Consider the following 20,467-nt stretch of genomic DNA (forward strand, 5'->3'; position numbering starts at 1 on the left):
ATTTAACGTTATGCTATTGTGAATAGCGCCATCTATTTGCCACCAATATTCTATACAATACAATGCCATTTAGTGGTCACATATGATACTATTTATCTAGTAATCAGTTATTACATTAATTTACTATGTATGAATACATATTTCATAAATGTACAATAAAACTATTCTACAATATTGTAATACTCAACAGATATATTTCAATAAAGATAGAGATATATTTTCATAAATGGAGGAAATATTTTCCAGATACATTTTCCGACATTGATGAGATAAACTTTATCATGTAACGACATTCTGAGTTCTATTAACGTTACGTTACCTTTTTTAAATGTCTCGCTGCAATGACTTTCTAATTTAGGTCGAAATCGATGTCAAAAAGAAGGCAACTTTTCTTGGATGCTTATTTCAGTAGGTTAGACTATGCACAGTGACCCTCTTAATGGATTTTAAATAAAGCTGCAACAAATATTCTGTTACTATTCGGTATCAGGCTTATTCGGACTGTTTTTTACTATTACTATTCGGCCAAATACCAGTAGTTTTAGTAACAGTGGAGCTTCTTATGAAAGAGTTCGTCCGGGGAAATATTGCCTTCTATTTCTGCCGCCAAGCAGTAATATCAGTATTGCTTTGTTCCGGTTTTGAAGGGCAAGGGTGCTGGTAAAATTACAGGCACATGGGACTTGTCAACTTATGTCTCAGGGTGACGGGCGCAGTGGCAGTGCCCCTCAGATCTTTGCGATTTAAAGCTCTGAGTGGCTCTGCAACTGTTATGGACATGGACAGGCGTGTAGCTTGCCATCAGGTGCACGATATGTTCGTCTTGTCACTTGATATAAAAAAATAACCCAAAACAGACAGTGGCATAAGAAAAAACGCAATAAATCACGTTACTTTGATTAATGCAACAATTACTAGCCTACGCCTAATGGCCTTAAGTCCACAATTTCTACTGTTTTGTGCGCAATAAATAATTTCATTCTTCAGTGAGATGGCATAATTTTATTTTTTTTTTGTTTAATTGTACAATAATTACTTAACCGAAGTTAGTAAGTGGTATTCTTCGTGCTAATTTTCGTAGTTGCGTTAATCAGGTTTAATAGTTCGGCCTAATATTCGGCTATTCGGTCACGATCTTGGGCGAATGTTAAGCTCCTGGGGGCCTACCACAACCTCTTAAAACAATATTACTTTAACCTTACATTACTTATCGTACCCTAACGCGCTTAAAGTAAGCTTATTTGTAATGTTAAAACTATGATGTTTTATTGGCAGCTTTGTGATTATTCATTCACTCAGTTTATACCATGACGCGATTTTGACATTAAAGTAATATTGCGCTTATGTCAAATTTAGCAATCTAAAAATAGTTACACGGATGCAATGGAAACAATATTATTTTCAGTTATATTGTCTTAATATTGATTTGTAATAATTAAAAGTTAAGCTGAGCTTATTTATTTACATATATCTCTTCAGTATTTTGTTTATTTTTTATTTAATAGTACACAGGAAATAATTTCTCGTTAAATAAAAGTACGCGATGTTTATTTCGTAAAATTATGACAGCGCCATCTGGGCGAAACTAACAGTTGACACTAGACTATAGTTCCGAATTCACGACGTGACTATCAAGACTCAGCTAGTTTTATTTATTTTTCTTCATGAAAATGCGGAATAATAATTGAAGTAATAGATTTCATTATTACATACTTTTCTTTTTTTGGCAATTAAAATTTTCGGAATGTAAATAACATTAAGTTCTTTAACATTATACTACGATAACACGATTCGGAACATCATAAAAGAAAGAGATGGCATTATACAGTTCATATAGCGATATTTCTTTCCAATTATTAGTAAGGAATAGACGATATTGGGAAATCATTTGTTCTTTCAGTCATTTTAGCAATAATACATTTCTTGGTAGACAAGTTTGTCATGGTACGAATATGAGTAATATAAGTAAGTAATAATATGAGTAACAAGCTTACTTATGCTTACATTTAAATAAGTTGTTTTTAGAAAGGTTATTGTGAGGTTTTATAAGAATGAGTAGGTATTTTACCTAATCACTGAATTATATACATTACCGTGAACATTTATATAAAACCGCATTTCATTTTTATTTCATAATTGTACTCCTATAATCGAGACACTAATCCGCAATTCTAATTTAAAAATATCAGTATTATGTAAATATCGCATTTGCCAAAGGTTATTTCAATATAACACGAGAATACTGTGATACCATTTTTTTTTTTCAAATTATGGAACAAATAATAAAGTGACAACCTTACGCACCGAGTGACGTGTGTAAGCGACGACGCGGCATTCGCGAACCTGCGGGAGTTCAACTACTTTTCCTATTATGCTACGGTCCAGGTAGCCGATAGTCTGTGATTTTCAAACTGCACTGATTTTCAATTTATGAAAGTTTTGCTATTTTTCAGCAATTTTTACATTTTTGCGAGCAAATTGCAATAATGTAGCTCGAACTCGCACTGGCTCAGAGTCGAAGCGTCGCGACACCTCGTGTTTTTCGCCTGTAGAAATTCATCTATATTTCCCCATTATTAAGGTACACATTTGTGTTATACAAATATGGAATCGCGCGTCGACGACGCTTGGTTAAAGTCGATACGAGAGTCGTCGCGCGATGACGCGGGTCGCCATGCGCTGTAGTTGAAAAACAGGACTCAAAAGTCATTCATCCCCTAGTTTGCCACCCTTCGAGGTGGAATATTTTCTTCAATTTAAAGGAGACCACTACTGAAGTACCCTCTTTCCAACAAAAAAGAATTATCAAAATCCGTTCACAAACTTTATTACGAGTTATCGACGACGAGTAACGAGTTGTAACAAAAAAATATGCAGTCGAATTGAGAACCTCCTCCTTTTTTAAAGTCGGTTAAAAAGTTACAGGTTCATTTATTTTTCGATTTTTTTACCTACTGATAAAAAGATTTGTGCTAAGAGTAATATCATAATAAACAAACTTTCAAAATGCATTTTATAAGATGGTATCGTCAATATCAATAAAAAAACGGAGGCGGCCTCATGGTTTGACCTTCCGCCTCTCAAGCAGAGGCCGTGGTTTCGAATCCGAATTCTCACCTCTGAGTTTCTCGGAATTTATATGTACGACAATTTAATTTGAAATTTACCATGAGCTTTTCAAAATATCGTTATGAAACCTGCGTGTCTAAAGGTCTACAACCCTCGGAAAACGTGTGAAGTCCCAACCTGCACTGGGCCAACGTAACGGACTAGGGATTATCCTATCCTAAGAGGTGACACGTGACACACAGTGGGAAGTATTATATAATTGGGTTGATGATAATCATGATGATCGTCGATATCATGTTGCTGTTCATAAAGAACTTCATCTACGGTCAAAGTGTACAAAATTAGCTTTACTTACTTTGATTATAAATATACTTGTAGATTCCTGCTTTTTTTGAGTAGATAATTCAATTCATAGCTCAAATTATTACCGAGTGTTGAAATTATTTCAAATCTCTACTTATACAGCGCCTATGTATAGAAAAACTCATAAACACCACACAAACCTATATTTAAAGCTGTCTGTTTCTGAACCAATAAACTATTAAACGTTGATGTTTGCTTGTAAATGATCAAGGTCACTGCTAGTATAAACCGTTGGTTTATTTTTTTTACTAATTCACAATAGCCAGTCACTTCATATCTTCAAATACTTAATAGACATGGTTATTTCTTGTTTATTAATACTATTTCTGCCCATGAAACCGAAGTCTTCAATCGTGTAACGTATTTCAGATTATTCGTGTTAAAATTTATTTATAAATATACGTAAAATAAGAATAAAGTGAATGAAATTGAGTCCTCACAACAGTGATGGCACAATACTAACAGCGTAACAGACAATGACCAGAATTGTGTTTCTTCATTTTCAGTTCTATTTCAAGTGTATGGATAGGAAAAAACTTCGAGAGTAGAGGTTCCCACTGTTATAGGGGTGGGTACGACATGGACATTCGACATAAGTTTCGTCTTGTCCATGTTCATTATTAGACCCACCTGCTGGTACCACTATTGAGGTCACCGAGAATGGTGCCATGCTCTTCCAACGATTCTGCCATGACCACGATATCGTCAGCAAATCGAAGGTGAGTGATGTACTCGCCATTGATGTTGATGCCGAGTCCTTTTCAGTTCGGTATCGGAACCTCGGTACCTGTCGCACTCTTTTTTGTAATTGGATAGGCCTTGTGCACTGATCCTGGAGTCGAACTGACATAGTGGCGTTTCTGTACAAACACTTCAACACTTCGATATATCGATAGTCAATGTGGCACCGTTGTAGAGACTGTAGCACCGCCCAAATCTCGATCGAATCAAAGGTTTTCTCATAGTCCACAAACACTAAGCAAAATGGCAGGTCTCGGTTTTCTGTATAACCTACCGCAGCGTGTGTATGTGGTCTATGGTACTGAAGCCCTTTCGGAAACCGGCTTGTTCGGGGGGCTGGAAGTCATCGAATCTGCGCGCGAGACGGTTAGTGATGACTCGTGAAAACTTGAGCTTTGCTATAATGGACGTAATTGAAAAATTACATATTTAATATTTAATTACCGATGAAATGTGATTCTGTTTGTTTTGTAATTAGATGCTTTGCTATTTTTCCCACACCACCGAATAGAACAGTCCCCCGTAGTTAGAGATATTATCTTAATAATAAACCCGTGCAATCATAGGTACCAGGACTTAAGACTTTATATTCTATGGCCATGTGATATTAAAGATAAAGTCCTAGTTTTGCAGGCGTCTAGAGGCAGTTATATTCACGACCCATCAGGTGAATCTCTTGGGTCATGGAAAAATTTCCATTTTGAAAAAACTATAAATATTTTTCCCATTTTTATCCACATTTCACAGTCACACCTGTCAAAAGTTGAAGATAGTGAACTCTTTTTGAGAATTTATGAAAATAAGGCAAACAGTCTTTAGAAAATTACATTTAGCAATGTTTATACAATTTTATTTTATAACTTATGCTAAATAAAACTTTAAAAGATATATCTAAACGTAAAATATGATAAATTCGAGTGTTTGCAATTTTTGAGAAAATTACCCATAACTAGGTGAATCGAGTATTTTCCGGTTTGTACGTACCATCAATATCCATCAGTGAATTTTAAACAGATAATGTTGAGAATTGTGATTTCTCTCGTTTAAAATGATTTCTGCCAATTCAGAAACTCCTTCGACACATCATAAGGAAAAGTGAACCTTTAGTAATCACTTTCTTCCACTTCCAAATTATTTGCAAAGTATCCATTTCCACAGCACATTCACCTTTCGAGATATCTTATTTGATCATGTAAAACAAAGTTCAACACACTTTATATTTGTTCTCCGAAGAAACGCAATATGTTCTGAGAATAAAACGAGCTACAGACTTTCCGCAGACAAAATATAATGTAGCCATTTATTCTCACAGGGCAAATCGGAGGAATGAATCGTAGAAAGTCAAAATCAGTCAATGAAATGAGTTTCTTTAGAAATAGGCTAAACACGAACAGCGGATGCAAAAACAGACTGCTGTCTAATAGAATAAATAGAAATTACTTGCTACTTGTACACTTTTGCGACGCCAAAAAAGTATTTTTTTCTTTAAATGTCATAAAAGCATTGCCGCCCATGTGACATTAGGTCATTAATCTCCAGGGTCGTGATTGCGCTTGCTCTCCTTAGCCTTCAGCCTTGTATACAGCGATGTCGTCTTGCAGTAGAAATAGATGTGGTGGTTTATTTGTCTATGTTACATTTTTCCACTTTTACGATTGGTACTTCGTTTGGTTTTTAACCCCCGACGCAAAAAAAGAGGAGGTATAATAAGTTTCAAGCATTTGCTAGTGTATCTGTCTATGGCGTCACAGCTTCCAAATGGTTGTTTTTTATTTGGAATCTTATTCAGTCGGGATATTATAAACTATATTTGATAAACATCTGTTAAATAGCTTTAATTGGTGTGGGAATCTCAGTGAGGAAATTAATATTTATTTTATTTCCACTTGTGCAATCGACTTGAAATTTGGCGTAGTCTAAAAATCCGATAACATGACGATAATAATAATTCATAATGTTTATTGTTACTCTTTGTTTTTAAGAAGATCAATATTTTTTTCTACCCCTGCTATTGTTTTTTTTTGTGTTTCCTTTGTATTAACCTGCACCTGTGCATTTAGAATTTAATATGTTAGACTTTACATACCATATTGGTTGGTATGGCTGTGCTTCATTTTCAGTCCTGTATTACTCATTGTTGGGTATAGGCATCTTTTCGCTCCTGCCAAACTTTCCGGTTCTTTGCGTCTTTGGTCCAGGTTTTGGCGGCGACTTATTCGGCCTGTCCTTAGCCAACGTTCCGTCAAAGCCTTGCTCCAGCGGCCATCACCACTTCTAAACAGATGTCACACTCCACTTAAAATCTATAACACGATCCCCGACATCTTGAATTTCATCGGACGTTGAATTTCCGTGTTTCGAATTTAACCGAGGATTGCTATACCGGGCATGTCACGTTCCATGGCCCTTTATGATACTCGTGTTCGGTGTACAGTTTCCTTAATAGGTGTCCATGTTTCGGCACCATAATATTATTGTTGGTAGGACACACTGGTTGAAGAGATGGATCTTAAGCCACTGTGATATCTTTTCTGACCGAAAGACATCTTCCAACATTTCGAAAGCTGTAAATAAATTACAAAAAATAGCATAACAGAATTCAAACTTCGCAAGTCGAAATAGAAATACATCTACATTCCGACCACGTACCGGTCCTATGTATAATTTTACTTGCATGTGAATAAGTATATGTACATGCTGTGATTCCTACCCACATATATTATATAGAAAGACAAGGAATTTTATAAATTGTTAAGTGTGTACGTGCCTGTACCATATGTTCACAAACTATCTTGTACTTTTTAGTAGCAGTAGAGCTTCTAGTGAAAGAGTTCATCCAGTGTAGTACTGCCACCTTACCTGTTTCTGCCGCCAAGCAGTAATGTGAGCATTACTGTGTTCCTATTTTGAAGTGTAAGGGTGCCGGTGAAATTACAGGCACATGGGACTTGTCAACTTATATCCCAGGGTGATAGGCACAGTGGCAGTGCCCCTCAAATATTTGTGATTTAAACCTTGCTGACCATCAGATGCACGACTCGTTCGTCCTTACACGTAATGTTATATTAAAAAAAACTTAGTGTTAGGCAAATTGAATATATTTCTGTCGGAAAATTAAACAAGTTTTGTTTTTTCAAACAAACCAGCGTTTTGGATTCTTCATAGGTTCCATGATCACGGCAGACTGATATGATGATATCATCAACTACATATAACATCTAATATTATATACCACGCGATTTAGGTCCAATTTCGTAACAGTGGAGCACCTTGTGAAAGAGTTCGTCCAAGGAAGTACTGCCACCTTACCTATTTCTGCCGCCAAGCAGTAATGTGAGCATTACTGCGTTCCGGGTTTCAAGCATAAGAGTGCTAGTGAAATTACAGGTACATGGGATTTGTCAATTACGTCTCAGGGTGACGGGAACAGTGACAGTGCCCCTCAGATCTGAACAGCACTGCAACTGCTAGGCACCGCGCAAACTTGTCTTGTGTTGAACACAAGCAACCGACAACTTCTGTTTTATCCAACATAAGACGCACACTTACGCGAAAATTCTATTTATCATGTAAGTTGCGGCATCAGGCGACTGTGTGGATTTCATATCAATTTGTATGAAAATAGAAGAAGATAAGAAATAATCGCGAAAACCTAAGAACTCTGTATGTATTTCTGTCGTCATTTCAGGAAAGGGTAATCAATAACAGGGATGTGTTCCTATTTCATGTTATAGTGTTGTAATCATAAAAGGTAAATGGTACTAATTACCGACACTAACAGCGAGTTTTATACAAGTCTGCATAAACAAGGAATCTGCGAAATACTTACTTAGTAAAACCTAAAAAAAGAGCACATACGCTCTTTTAAATAAAATTTGTTTTAAATAAAAATTTAGTTAATATATGTTCATTGCTTTTTTTTAAATCGATAAATTCGAAAAATATTAAACTCTCTACTTCAAGTTAAGGCCCCAAGCTTCAAATTAAATTAGAAACCCATTTCGCTGAAAAAATATACATAACGGCAAACGGATTCAATGATTGCCTCTCAAAGCAATATTCCGGCATAAGCTTTTTTATGGAAATCTTCTCGAATTTTTCCCACTTTATCTGTGATGCTAGGTATACAATATGTATATCGATATGTGTAGACAACGAAATTATGATAAAATGATATCTGAAGCGAGTGTTAAAAAAAATGACCTATCGAGTTATAGATTATTCGCAATGATCACACATAGGAAATGAAACTATTTATTCGGATCTGAAGTGTTTTTTGTTTGCAAACAAACCAAGTTTCCGGCCGTTTATAAAAGTCCTTGGCAAAGTCATCGACAATAATTACATTTTAATATTTGACGTGACTGAACAGAAACAAAACAATATAATAACTTCACAAAGTATAACATAAAATCACATACAAAGTTTTCGTCTTGTGAAAGAGTTGGTCCAGGGAAGTGCTTACGTATGTTAAGTGCTTAGTACTAATACAAACAGAAACAAAACATTATAATAGCTTCACAAAGTATAACATAAAATCACATAGAAAGTTTTCGTCTTGTGAAAGAGTTCGTCCAGGGAAGTGCTGCCACCTTAGCTATTTCTACCGCCAAGCAGTAATGTCAGCATTATTGATAAGTCCCATGTGTCTGTAACTTCACCAGCACCCTTACCCTTCAAAACCAGAACACAGTAATGTTGACATTACTGCTTGATGGCAGCACTACTCTGGACGGAGTCTTTCACAAGGAGATCTACTAAAGGATCATCTATCAAGGATCTCTATCAAGAAGTTCCACGTGGATCTGAATACCTACATGGAACAACTGTCAACAACAATTAAACGTCTTAACGTTTATTCGCAGTAAAGATCGTAGATTTCGTACATTCTTTAAATCTCTCTCCTGAAAATTTGTCATTTTGCAGATGTGGCCTCATTATGGGGTGCGAAGCATTGTTTTTAATAAAAGCCCTTTACAAAAATAATCCTGACTTGAATCTATCCTCTTACACGAAACTGCCTGGCTTTGTATTGTCTCACATCCGACACATGGTACATGAAGTATTATAATATAAGAAATAAAATGTAAGAAATTCGTTTTTCTTATGTACTGTTTTTTTTGGTTACCTGTATTGTAAACCTTTTACCAGTACATTATAAATTCTATCTTATACCTATTCCGTTAGTTTTCAATTTTGCTCGCAGTCTAACGTCTACAACGGCAACACATTTCTCTGACTAGCTACTTGTGTACATATTGTATTCAATCGTGTAACTCTACATAAATAAATGTCACTTTAAAGGACCGTCACAGACAGAATATCAATATTTTTCAAGAGTAGATAATAGGCTTTATTGGATATTCTTTTACAACCCAGCACCAGTTACCCCGCCACCGAATAAAGATACTTTCTAGGAGGAGGGTTGCCAAATGAAACCACTTTTATTAAGCAACAAGTAGATAAACTTGCTCATCGTTTGCTGAAATATATGTTTTCTCACCATGTTACTGAATTTTTAAAACACCTGGTATTTATTTATGGGTTACCTACATGACACAAATGATTAATTATTAGAGTACAGTACAATAACATCTTCAGGATGCTGTTGTAAATGCCAAGGCACTGCAGTGTTTACCGAAGCGCGACTTTTATGCCATTAGGCAAAAAAAATCTGTCATCTGTGCTAAATGAGAATGCATGACAGTGGCAATGGCATCTTGAAAATCTTTTGGCAGCCCATCGTTTTGATGACTGTACAATTTTAAAGTTTTGGATAAAGATTATTACTGGTCAAATTAAGTAATGATTTGTGCACTTCCTTAATTTTAATATTTTAGTTCTTGTAGTTCAATATTTAATTTATCTATAAAATTTTCAATATCATTGCAATCATACTAACATAGTTAAAAGGTTTTTTTATAACTAACACCATTATCTTAGGCCTGTGCCTTGAAAAAAATGGTTTATTATGATTATCTATTTTAGATTCTCGCCGCTATTATTATTATTATATCTATTTTAGACTCTCGCCTCTCCCAAGGCCTAAAAGATTAATTTTGAATTTTAAAATGGGAGAGGCGGTACTCAGGTTCAAGAACCGGCGAACAATACGTGCCGTATCGAGCAGGACCGCCTTCTGCATTTGTGCTGGAAGCGACACGCCACAGAAATCCAACCGCCTCAAGCTGTTAGAAAGGCTGACTGGAATTAACCCATTTGCGGACAAAGCAATTGGGATTATCTCAGTGGAGGTCACATCCCACTTGTCGGTGATCTCGTGCGCCAGGTCGAGATACTTCCGGCGTTTCTCGGTTTCAGCTTTCACGAGATCCTCGTCATTCGGGATGGTGACGTCGACAAGAAATACCCTCGACTGCGATCGATCCAATATCACAATATCAGGCTTATTCGCAAGAATCGTCCTGTCCGTGATAATGGATCCATCCCAATAGATTTGGGTGCGGTCATCTTCGCGTTTCATCTGCGGTGAATACTTGTTATATGGCAACCTCTGTTGCACTATTCCGTACTTCAGAGCGAGTTCTTGGCTAATATTTTGGCTGCCTGATTGTGTCTGTGCAAGTACTCAGATGTGATCTTATTACATCAAAGAGTGCGAAATGTAACATGCTTTTCAATAGGAATAAATTTGCATTCCGATACCGGTTAAGCACAACTTGCGAAATAATACAGATACTTACAAATTCATACACTTGGACTTTCAAAGGAACCTACTAACAACAACGAGTGTGAATGCTAGATATTAATTATAAAATAAATTTATTGGTAGGTCAATGAGAGGAACGCTGAAAAAGGTTGAATTATGAAAACAAATTTGACATGAAATGCTGGCCACATAATATATCAGAATGATTAGTTTGAAAAAATAATTACTTCAAAACTGTTTGTCGTTTTCTTTCAAACGTTCTGATATATGTTGGTGACCTACTATATATACCTTTCTAATTTGTGACCTGGTCAGTGGCTCATACGAACATTGTTATCATAATTCAACCTTTTTTTAACGTTCCTATACGTATATGCCTTAAATATGTTATATGTTCAACTTAGAGCATATAGCAACGGAGACACTATAAGCATTGTTTCTCAAACAAAACTTTTTGAGGGGCGGGAGGGTATTAACTACATCAAACAGGTACTCAAATGCAATAACGCAATAACGAGTTGTGTCACTATGGCACGGGAATCTAATCCGGGACCTCTGCGTTGCAGTCCAGTATGGTAACCATTCGGCCACGAAGACAGTTTAGTTTATAATTATACTTATTATATTTTGGCATTCAAAAACTGCACTATAAGGCATTGTTCTACGATTTTAGAGAATTTGCTCGAAAGAATTGGCACAACTATAGTGTACAAAGCGAAAATGGCTATCTGAGCTCAAGTAGGCAAAACTACGCCTACAGTTGGCACGCGTGCTGAACTAACTAACCACTTCTACTGTATTTATTGTTTTGTGACCTTGACAGAGTTGACTGCCTATCGATGATGTTTCCAGTGTTTTATATCCAAAGGTTCTTAAATATGTTCATTAGTATACGTATGTAGATATCTCTAAATTTTACATATTAAAGTAGCTCTTATAACAAACAATAATAGTTGAAACATAAATGTAGCTAGGCCAAATTAAATACCAATTACGAATGTATAAAAAAATAACAAATAAAGTTTAAAAAAATTATCATGTGCACTATATCCTTCTGACTTTCCCCGGGTTTTATAATTATGAAAACCGGGTAATAAGTAGGTAAATTAATTAATTGAAATTAAATTAAAAATAATTACGAAAGCAACGATCAATACCTATTAAAAGTCATACACTTTTTAATTATTATTTTTAATAAAGAACATTTAATGACAACCCTAAATAAATAACATTGTAGCCTGAATCTCAAATAATCTGAATGATTTTGAATGAACTTGTCTTTCATGAAGCCATATTGTGTAACCGAACTCGGGTAGATAATGATTTTTTTTATCAAAGCTCCGTTTTTCATTCCATCTTAGTTTAAAAAATATATCGATTAAGCCTTAATAGTTACGATTTTGTTGTACTTTTAGTCTTTTGTATTGTCTGTCTACACAACTGCATTAGTTACTGTCCGTTTATTAATCTATTGTTACAAATTCCTTTATGAAAATGTTTTAAAAACCACTGCCAGCCGGTCTTTTGTCTTTTAGTGACAATTTGAAGTATGTAATGTGGTGGTCTTACATCCTGTACACAAACGAACCTCTACTACTTTAAGTAACAGTAGAAAGAGTTCGTCCAGGGAAGTACTGCCACCATACCTATTTCTGCGGCTAAACAGTAATATTAGCATTACTGGGTTCCGTTTTTGAAGGGTGATGGACTCTAAAGGACGACCTTATCTTTGTAAATCATTTTGTTAGCTCTTCGACGACAGCGAGGTCCAATAAAAGGCCTTTCTTCTTGAGCTACTAATGACAATAGCGACGCCCGCTCTTACGGTGCAACACACTCAAAGAGTCCTTGTTTCCAATGGCTTCTCTTTCCCTCACGCATGCTCATTTTTCTGTTTACAGAGAGAAATACTCAACCCCGGAGAAAGACTCAAGAGTAATGTGGTACTAACCATGGAGCGTGCAACCATTCCGAAATATCGGGAAAATAAAAAGAAGTCATACCGTGGTAAGAAACCTGATATTAGTGATAATCATTTAGTAAATAACCACGAAAGTCTTAAAATCTATATATGTGGTACTATCCCGCCGGCTTGTTCTTTGGGCCGGTGTTGTAGTTGTTGCGGAATTCCGAAAATTCACCATTATTCACCTGGACTTTCACCAGGATTTCAACGCTAAAGGAAAGTAGGTCGGTTCGCTTGACCCCCACTTCCTCACGCCCACTTAACTGAACACTCTGGACAGCAGGAATAGAGTCGAGTCTTGGTCTATTTCAATGGAGATGGTTTAATCCGCAAAGACCACAATCTCAATGTCCTTTATGTTTGTACCGGAAACCATTCTCAAACCATTCATGCGAACCCTCATGTTCAGTAACTACTATATGATCTCAACGCGTACCTCGTCGGCACTTTATATATTATATTATATATATTCTATAAAATACCCATGTCTAGAAAAAAAAAACGATGATTGTCATACATATTCCGCTCGTTACTTCTGAGCACTTTATTCTTTCTCACCTGTCAATTAATTTCGTTTTGTGAAAAAAGTGATGTTTTTTTTCAAAACAGCTTCCCTATAACAGTGGTAAAGGATCTTAATCTTCATTAGAACAGCTCTCCGGTCCAATTACCCAAAGGGTCTGGACTTTTTTGTCAAAAGATCTTGCTTTTCTGTTTATGTATCTGCCGCCATTATTCTACTTCGGAAGGGTAAGGGTGACAATAGCTATGATATATTAAGGGTAGATACTATATATTTATTTTATTAGTTTTGTCCTGCATATTCTGTGAAATAAACAATCATCCGTCAATATTAGTATTACAATCGCGGCCTCCCTCTTCTGACGTCAGCGACTAGCCCTTCCTATGAGTACAACAATTCAATTATCGCTTATATCCACGCGTCTCATGGAAGAAAAATTTGTATTCTTCATAATTTTGAGGTTAATGAACTCTGATTTACAAAGAACCTCTACGAAATTTATCACTTTTGTTTATTAAAATATTATTTTTGGTTAGTTTTTATATCGTCATTAACCTATTATATAAGCCATAACTAATTCGGTTGCTGAATTATTCGATTATATATTAACAGAAATGTTTGATTAAAATTAACTTCAAGGCATTTTCATATGTATCCTATGTATAATGAAGTATTATTCAGGTAGCTACGTATCGGCTCTTTTAGTTTTAGTCTGACACTGAAGCATAATGATTATTATCAATGTAGTTATCATCCATGTATACTTAGTCCACCGTTGAATTCTTAGCTACTTTTTTAGAAATAAATACTTTAAAATAGTAACTAAAAATAGTGAGGAAAAGCGAAAATGAACATAAATACTGAAATAAAATTTAATAACAAATATAACGCACGACTCATAGACTGATAATAAAAACATCAATAATAATGCAAAATAAAACACATCGAAAACCAAAAGCAATAGAAAATGAATATAAAAGAGCAAGGAGTTCGCGACACTAAGTATAAGCAAAATGTTTAATAAAGAATTTTAACACTTTGTATATTAATATGTATACTACGCATATACATACGCGAGGCGCACTATAAGTTTCCGGAATGAGTAAGAAAAAAATACATTTATTGTTTCTCAAAATATTCTCCGTTAGCGTTAATACACTTTTTCATACGAATTAACCTATTTTGAAAACATTTATCCGTGAGAATCTCCGAAACACATTTTTCATACTCTTCGAGAGCCTCTTCAGGTGATGAAATCGTTGACCGCGAATTGGTTCTTAATTTTTGGAAATAAATAAAAGTCACAAGGTGCCAGGTCCATACTGTACGCGGGATGGCTCATAAGTTCAACATTGATCACCTTCGAAAATTCATTTGTCTGTCTGTCCATGTGAGAACTGGCATTATCGTGGTGCAAGATGATACGGCGTTTACGGTTATTTTTACGGAGTTTTTCAATAACCTCCGGCAAACATATGGTCGTGTACCAATCGTGCACTATTCACGGTAAAACGATTCTCCAAAGCAACTGTAGCCACGTGTCCAGTTTTATTAAAAAAGAAGCAATCGTCCGCATAGAGGCACTTTGCACGCGCGCAACTTTGGTTGGTTTCGGCTCATCTCAAAAGAATCATATGCTCGATTGCTGCTTTGTTTTAGGATCGTAACTATAAATCCATGTTTCGTCATCTGTTACTATGTCCTACACCAAATTTGACGCCCCTTCATTGAATCTGGTAAGCATGGCATTGCGCCAAGTGACGCGATCCGTTGTTTGAGCCTCAGTCAATTTGTATGGGATCCACCGAGAGCACAGGCTTTTTCACACCCAAATGTTTGTGTAGCATTTGACTCATGCCTATGCCTATAGATGCCCGAATCTCATGGTATATTACATGCCTGTCTGTTTTGATTATACGTTCAGCATCGATGTTTTTGTTGTTCACAGCAGTTCGCCCTTCCAGGGCGATCATCACGAAATTCGTCATTGAAATTCACACAACCGCGTTTGATTTCTGCAAAACCAGCTATAAATAGTCGTCTTGCATGGTGCTTGATCGCCAAAAGCAGTTTGAAGTCGAGCGAAGCTCCGTTGAGCTGTTAAATTACGAAAATTTTCACGAGTTAAATCCAAGGTGATGTAGACAACCAATTTCTAAAATAACGCCACAATGTAAATACAAGTGACACTCGATGAAACAAACTGTATTCTACAGCCAAAGAGTTGCATTTTCAAATGTTGTAATTACTTTTTAAATATTGTTTATGTAAGTGGCCAGTTCCGGAAACTTATAGTGCGCCCTATGTATTAAGTAAACACACACATTATATATCTTTATTTGTCATTATTTTTCACGACAACTACACAGAAAAAAAGGATTTCTACTAATAAGAAAGAGAAATTTCTCAAAAAATTTGCTAATTCTGAAAAAATATTTATTAAAAGTAATAAAATATTGTCATTACAAAAATACTGTTTATCTTTTTCTAATACAATTTTACTCTTAACTTTATTCTAACTTTCACGTCGTTCATGAATTAGTTTCGGATCACCGCCTTGTCCTCCTTCACCTCTCCCCTCGTTCGGACATAGCCCCCCCTGACCCTTGCGCCCCCGTTAAATCGGTGTTGGACTGGGGGAAGTTGAGTCATGACCTCAATTTCCTCGACGAGACGGACGAGATTTCTTCAGTCGTAGACGCCAACTGTGCTATTGACCGTCTAGAGGGACACATACAAACCGCCGTTTGTAACAGCTCCCGGCCGGCACCGGCGACGGACGACGGTCGCTGGAGCCTACCGGAGGATGTGCGTGCCCTTCCAACGGAAAAGAACGCAGCCACTCGTGCTTACGACTCTTACCCCACCGACGAAAACCGTCGTTTCCTACGGGCTTTACAGAGGCACGTAAAGACGCGTATGGACGAGGTAAAGATAAAGATAAAGATAAATTTATTTCTGTATAAAATATTAACCTAAATACATACATAAATCTTATTAAATAACCTATTATTTACATATATGCGCCAAACTGTACGTCAAAGTAGATGAGAAAAGCTCCTAGAAGAGCTCGAGCCCACCCACCAAGCCTTCTGGCAACTAACCCGTTCTCTCAAGTCCGGCACAGTTGCCCAAATGCCCCCCCTTAGCCGACTTAACAGCCTCGAAGCCCAGTGCTCCCCCAGTCTAGAGCCGGTCAACCCGACCCACCTCCTCCAGGTGGACTCCGAGGTCGAACTCATAGCAACCCCCCGCCCTCCGACCCTCCTCTCCCCCCGGTCACCCCAAAGGAAGTAGAATCGCTCATAAAGGACCTTGAGCCCCACAAAGCCCCAGGCCCTGACGGTATCTCCAACAAGGTGCTTAAACAGCTTTCTGCACCCCTCATCTGTCTCCTGACTGCCATTTTTAACGCCGCTCTGACCAACTGCATCTTTCCGCAAAAGTGGAAAGAGCCGGTGGTCATCGGTATTCACAAGCCCGGGAAACCTCCATCTGAACCCTCCAGTTACCGTCCCGTCTCCCTGCTTAACACCATGGGCAAACTCTATGAACGCATCCTATATGCCCGCCTCAGAGACTACGTCATGTCTCACAATCTCCTCCCCGACGAACAGTTCGGTTTCAGAGCTAGGCACTCATGCGTTCAGCAAGTGCACCTCATAGTGGAACATATCTCCGAAGGTTTCGATCGCCCCCGCTTCATGCCCACCGGCGCCCTCTTCTTCGATGTGTCAAAAGCTTTCGACAAAGTCTGGCACAACGGCTTATTTTACAAGCTGTACAATCTCTGCGTGCCTGATCGTCTCGTGCACATCATTCGTGACTTCTTGTCGAACCGCTCCTTCCGCTACCGAGTTGAGGGCGCAATCTCCTCCCCTCACCCCGTAAGAGCTGGAGTCCCGCAAGGCTCTGTCCTCTCGCCTCTCCTATTCTCCCTGTACACTTGCAATATCCCGAAGTATCAGGCAGTAAATCTCGCCCTCTTTGCCGACGACACTGCGCTCTACTATTCGGCGCGCAGCTCCAGGCTAGTTTCCGCGGCTCTCCAATCTGCCACTACACGCCTAGGCGAGTGGTTTCGCAGATGGAGAATCGAAGTCAATCCCGACAAAAGCGCGGCGGTATTCTTCACGCGAAGTAACCTATCCAGTCGTAGGGTACAAGACCTCACCCCGATCTCGCTGTTTGACCGCCTAATCCCTTGGGTGAACACGGTAAAATACTTAGGAGTTACGCTCGATAGGAAGTTGTCATTCAAAGCACACGTGAAAACCGTCCGCGGTCGCGCCCACTTTGTTATGAGCCGGCTTCATCCCCTTCTCAACAAGCATAGCAAACTCTCCCTTCGCAATAAGGTGAGACTGTACACGACCTGCATCCGCCCAATCATGACGTGCGCCAGTGTCGCATTCGCTCAGGCAAATCTCACGCTAATACACCGCCTGCAGGCTCTCCAAAATTGATTCATGCGCAACGCGACGGGTGCCCCGTGGTACCTGCGCAACGCTAACCTCCATATAGATTTACGGCTCCCCACATTAGCCCAATTCATGAAACAGGCATCGAGGAAATACTCCGACTCTGCTCCTCACCGCCCCAACCCCCTCGTAGTGGCTGCATCTTCTTACGACCCCCTCAGGGAACAACCCCACCGCGTAAATAGGACCCGTCGGCCAAGAGAAGTCCTCAACGACCCTGACGACCTTATCACTCTCGCCACTTTGAAGGCCTCAGTGATCAACAGGTTTAGCACCGGATCTGATCACCGACTTGTACGAGGCTCTCTGAATATCGATGTCAAACTTGAAAGAAGCCCCTTGATGAAGTCCACGCTCCGTCCTAATCCACTCCAGATCATGGCGGGCTCCGAGAAGTTCCATGAACTTCTCGAAGCGAGATTCGTCGAGCTGGAACCCACCGAGGACGTTGACGAGGCCCTACAAGGCGTGGTTGGGACACTGAGAAGCGAGGGCATCAAATTCTGTCAATTGCAGCGTACGGGAAAGAAGTCTAAACTCTCGGATGGGACTCTGCGACTTATGACGAAAAGACGCGATGACATCCAGGCCACTTCGTCAGAGAGGTCATACCTAAACAAGCAGATTGCGAAGATGGTACGGCGTGACCTTCGGAGCTCCAATACACGCCTCATTGAGGAGGCGATAGAGCGAAACCGAGGGTCCAAAGTATTCACTCAGCAGCTTGGAAGGAGCCACCTGACGAAGCTTACAACACACGATGGCCTAACCGTTACGTCAAAGCCGCAGATACTCGCCGAGATAGAGGACTTCTATGGCCGTTTGTACGCTGTAAATACTCCTCGGGTCCAGCGTGACAATCACGATTTGAGAGCCACTTTGACGCGCCACTATACCGACGACCTGCCAGAAATCAGTCAAGACGAGATCGTGTTGGCTCTAAAACAGCTTAAAAATGGAAAAGCCCCCGGTGAAGACGGAGTTACTTCGGAGCTTTTGAAGTCTGGAGGAGTTCCTATTATCCAGGAACTTCAGAAGCTCTTTAACTTGGTCATTCACTGCGGGAGAACTCCACGGGCATGGAACAGGAGTACTGTAGTTCTCTTCTTTAAAAAGGGAGATAAAACTCTACTGAAAAACTACCGACCCATCTCACTCCTGAGTCACGTCTACAAGCTGTTTTCTAGAGTCATCACGAATCGCCTCGCAAGAAGACTCGACGAGTTTCAGCCACCGGAACAGGCCGGGTTTCGGGGAGGATATAGCACCATAGACCACATACACACAGTGAGGCAGATTATACAGAAGTCCGAAGAGTATAATCGGCCCCTGTGTTTAGCTTTCGTGGACTATGAGAAGGCCTTTGACTCTGTCGAAACCTGGGCTGTCCTGGAATCCTTACAGCGGTGCCAAGTGGACTATCGTTATATACAAGTGTTGAGATGTCTTTACGATGCTGCTACCATGAGTGTCCAAGTACAGGACCAGCAGTCTGAACCTATCCAATTACGCAGAGGGGTGAGACAGGGGGATGTCATATCCCCGAAACTGTTCACCGCTGCATTGGAGGATATGTTTAAGACGCTGGACTGGAAAAGGATGGGCATTAACATAAACGGCGAGTACATCTCACACTTGCGATTTGCAGATGACATAGTCGTAATGGCAGAATCGCTGGAGGAACTGGACCAGATGCTGAACAGCCTAGCATCCGCCTCGCGGCGGATTGGTCTCGGCATGAACTTTGATAAAACCAATGTCATGATCAATGGCCACATTGATCCGAGACCCATCTGCGTCAATGGCCACCTTCTTGAAGTTGTTTCCGAATACACTTACCTCGGGCAGATTCTGCAGTTAGGTAGAAATAACTTCGAGAAGGAGGCCAGGAGGAGGATTCAGCTTGGCTGGGCAGCGTTTGGGAAGCTACGTCGAGTCTTTTCGTCGCCCATCCCGCAGAGCTTGAAAACAAAGGTTTTCAACCAGTGCGTCCTACCAGTTCTAACATACGGAGCTGAGTCGTGGACACTCACGATACGGCTAGTCCACCAGTTTAAAGTCGCTCAGCGAGCTATGGAACGAGCTATGCTCGGAGTTTCTCTGAAAGATAAACTCCGTAATGAGGTTATCAGACAGAGAACCAAAGTGATCGACATAGCTCTTCGGATAAGCAAGCTGAAGTGGCAGTGGGCTGGACATATCTGCCGAAGAACCGACAACCGCTGGGGTAAACGAGTTCTTGAGTGGAGACCACGACTTGGCAAACGTAGTGTGGGACGCCCTCCAGCCAGATGGAGTGACGATCTGCGGAAGATTGCTGGCAGGAAATGGATGCGTCAAGCCGAGAACAGGGCGAAATGGCGTGCATTAGGGGAGGCCTATGTCCAGCAGTGGACTGCAATAGGCTGATGATGATGATGATGACTTTGAAGGCCAACCAGATCGCTAGTCAGTCCCGTCCCTCACGCACCAACCGTCCTCGCCGGGGAGGTCGTCGAGTCTCTCATTTCAGCACGTACAGTGGTAGATTCTCTCCTACAGCACGCCCTTCTGGCGGAAGTCTCCAGTAGCGCCCTGAGCCGAGGTCCGTGCCCACTTGGGCGCCCTCAGGCCCGCTACTTAGCTTTAAGTTTATTTCAGGGGTTATGAGCCTT

General features: G+C 39.4%; 1 protein-coding gene across 1 annotated transcript; it reads left to right on the top strand.

Annotated features, from left to right (window-relative positions):
* The first annotated feature begins 1,952 nt into the window (after positions 1-1,952).
* LOC113230887 lies at positions 1,953-20,222 on the top strand. Its single transcript, XM_026464993.1, is given in 5 exon segments — positions 1,953-1,965; positions 4,057-4,215; positions 15,875-16,260; positions 16,366-16,579; positions 16,582-20,222. Coding segments are annotated over 5 exon segments (4,413 nt in total).
* The last annotated feature ends 245 nt before the right edge of the window (positions 20,223-20,467 follow it).

Source organism: Hyposmocoma kahamanoa, unplaced genomic scaffold, assembly GCF_003589595.1.
Source record: "Hyposmocoma kahamanoa isolate Upper Pololo Valley unplaced genomic scaffold, ASM358959v1 64, whole genome shotgun sequence".
Taxonomy (NCBI): domain Eukaryota; kingdom Metazoa; phylum Arthropoda; class Insecta; order Lepidoptera; family Cosmopterigidae; genus Hyposmocoma; species Hyposmocoma kahamanoa.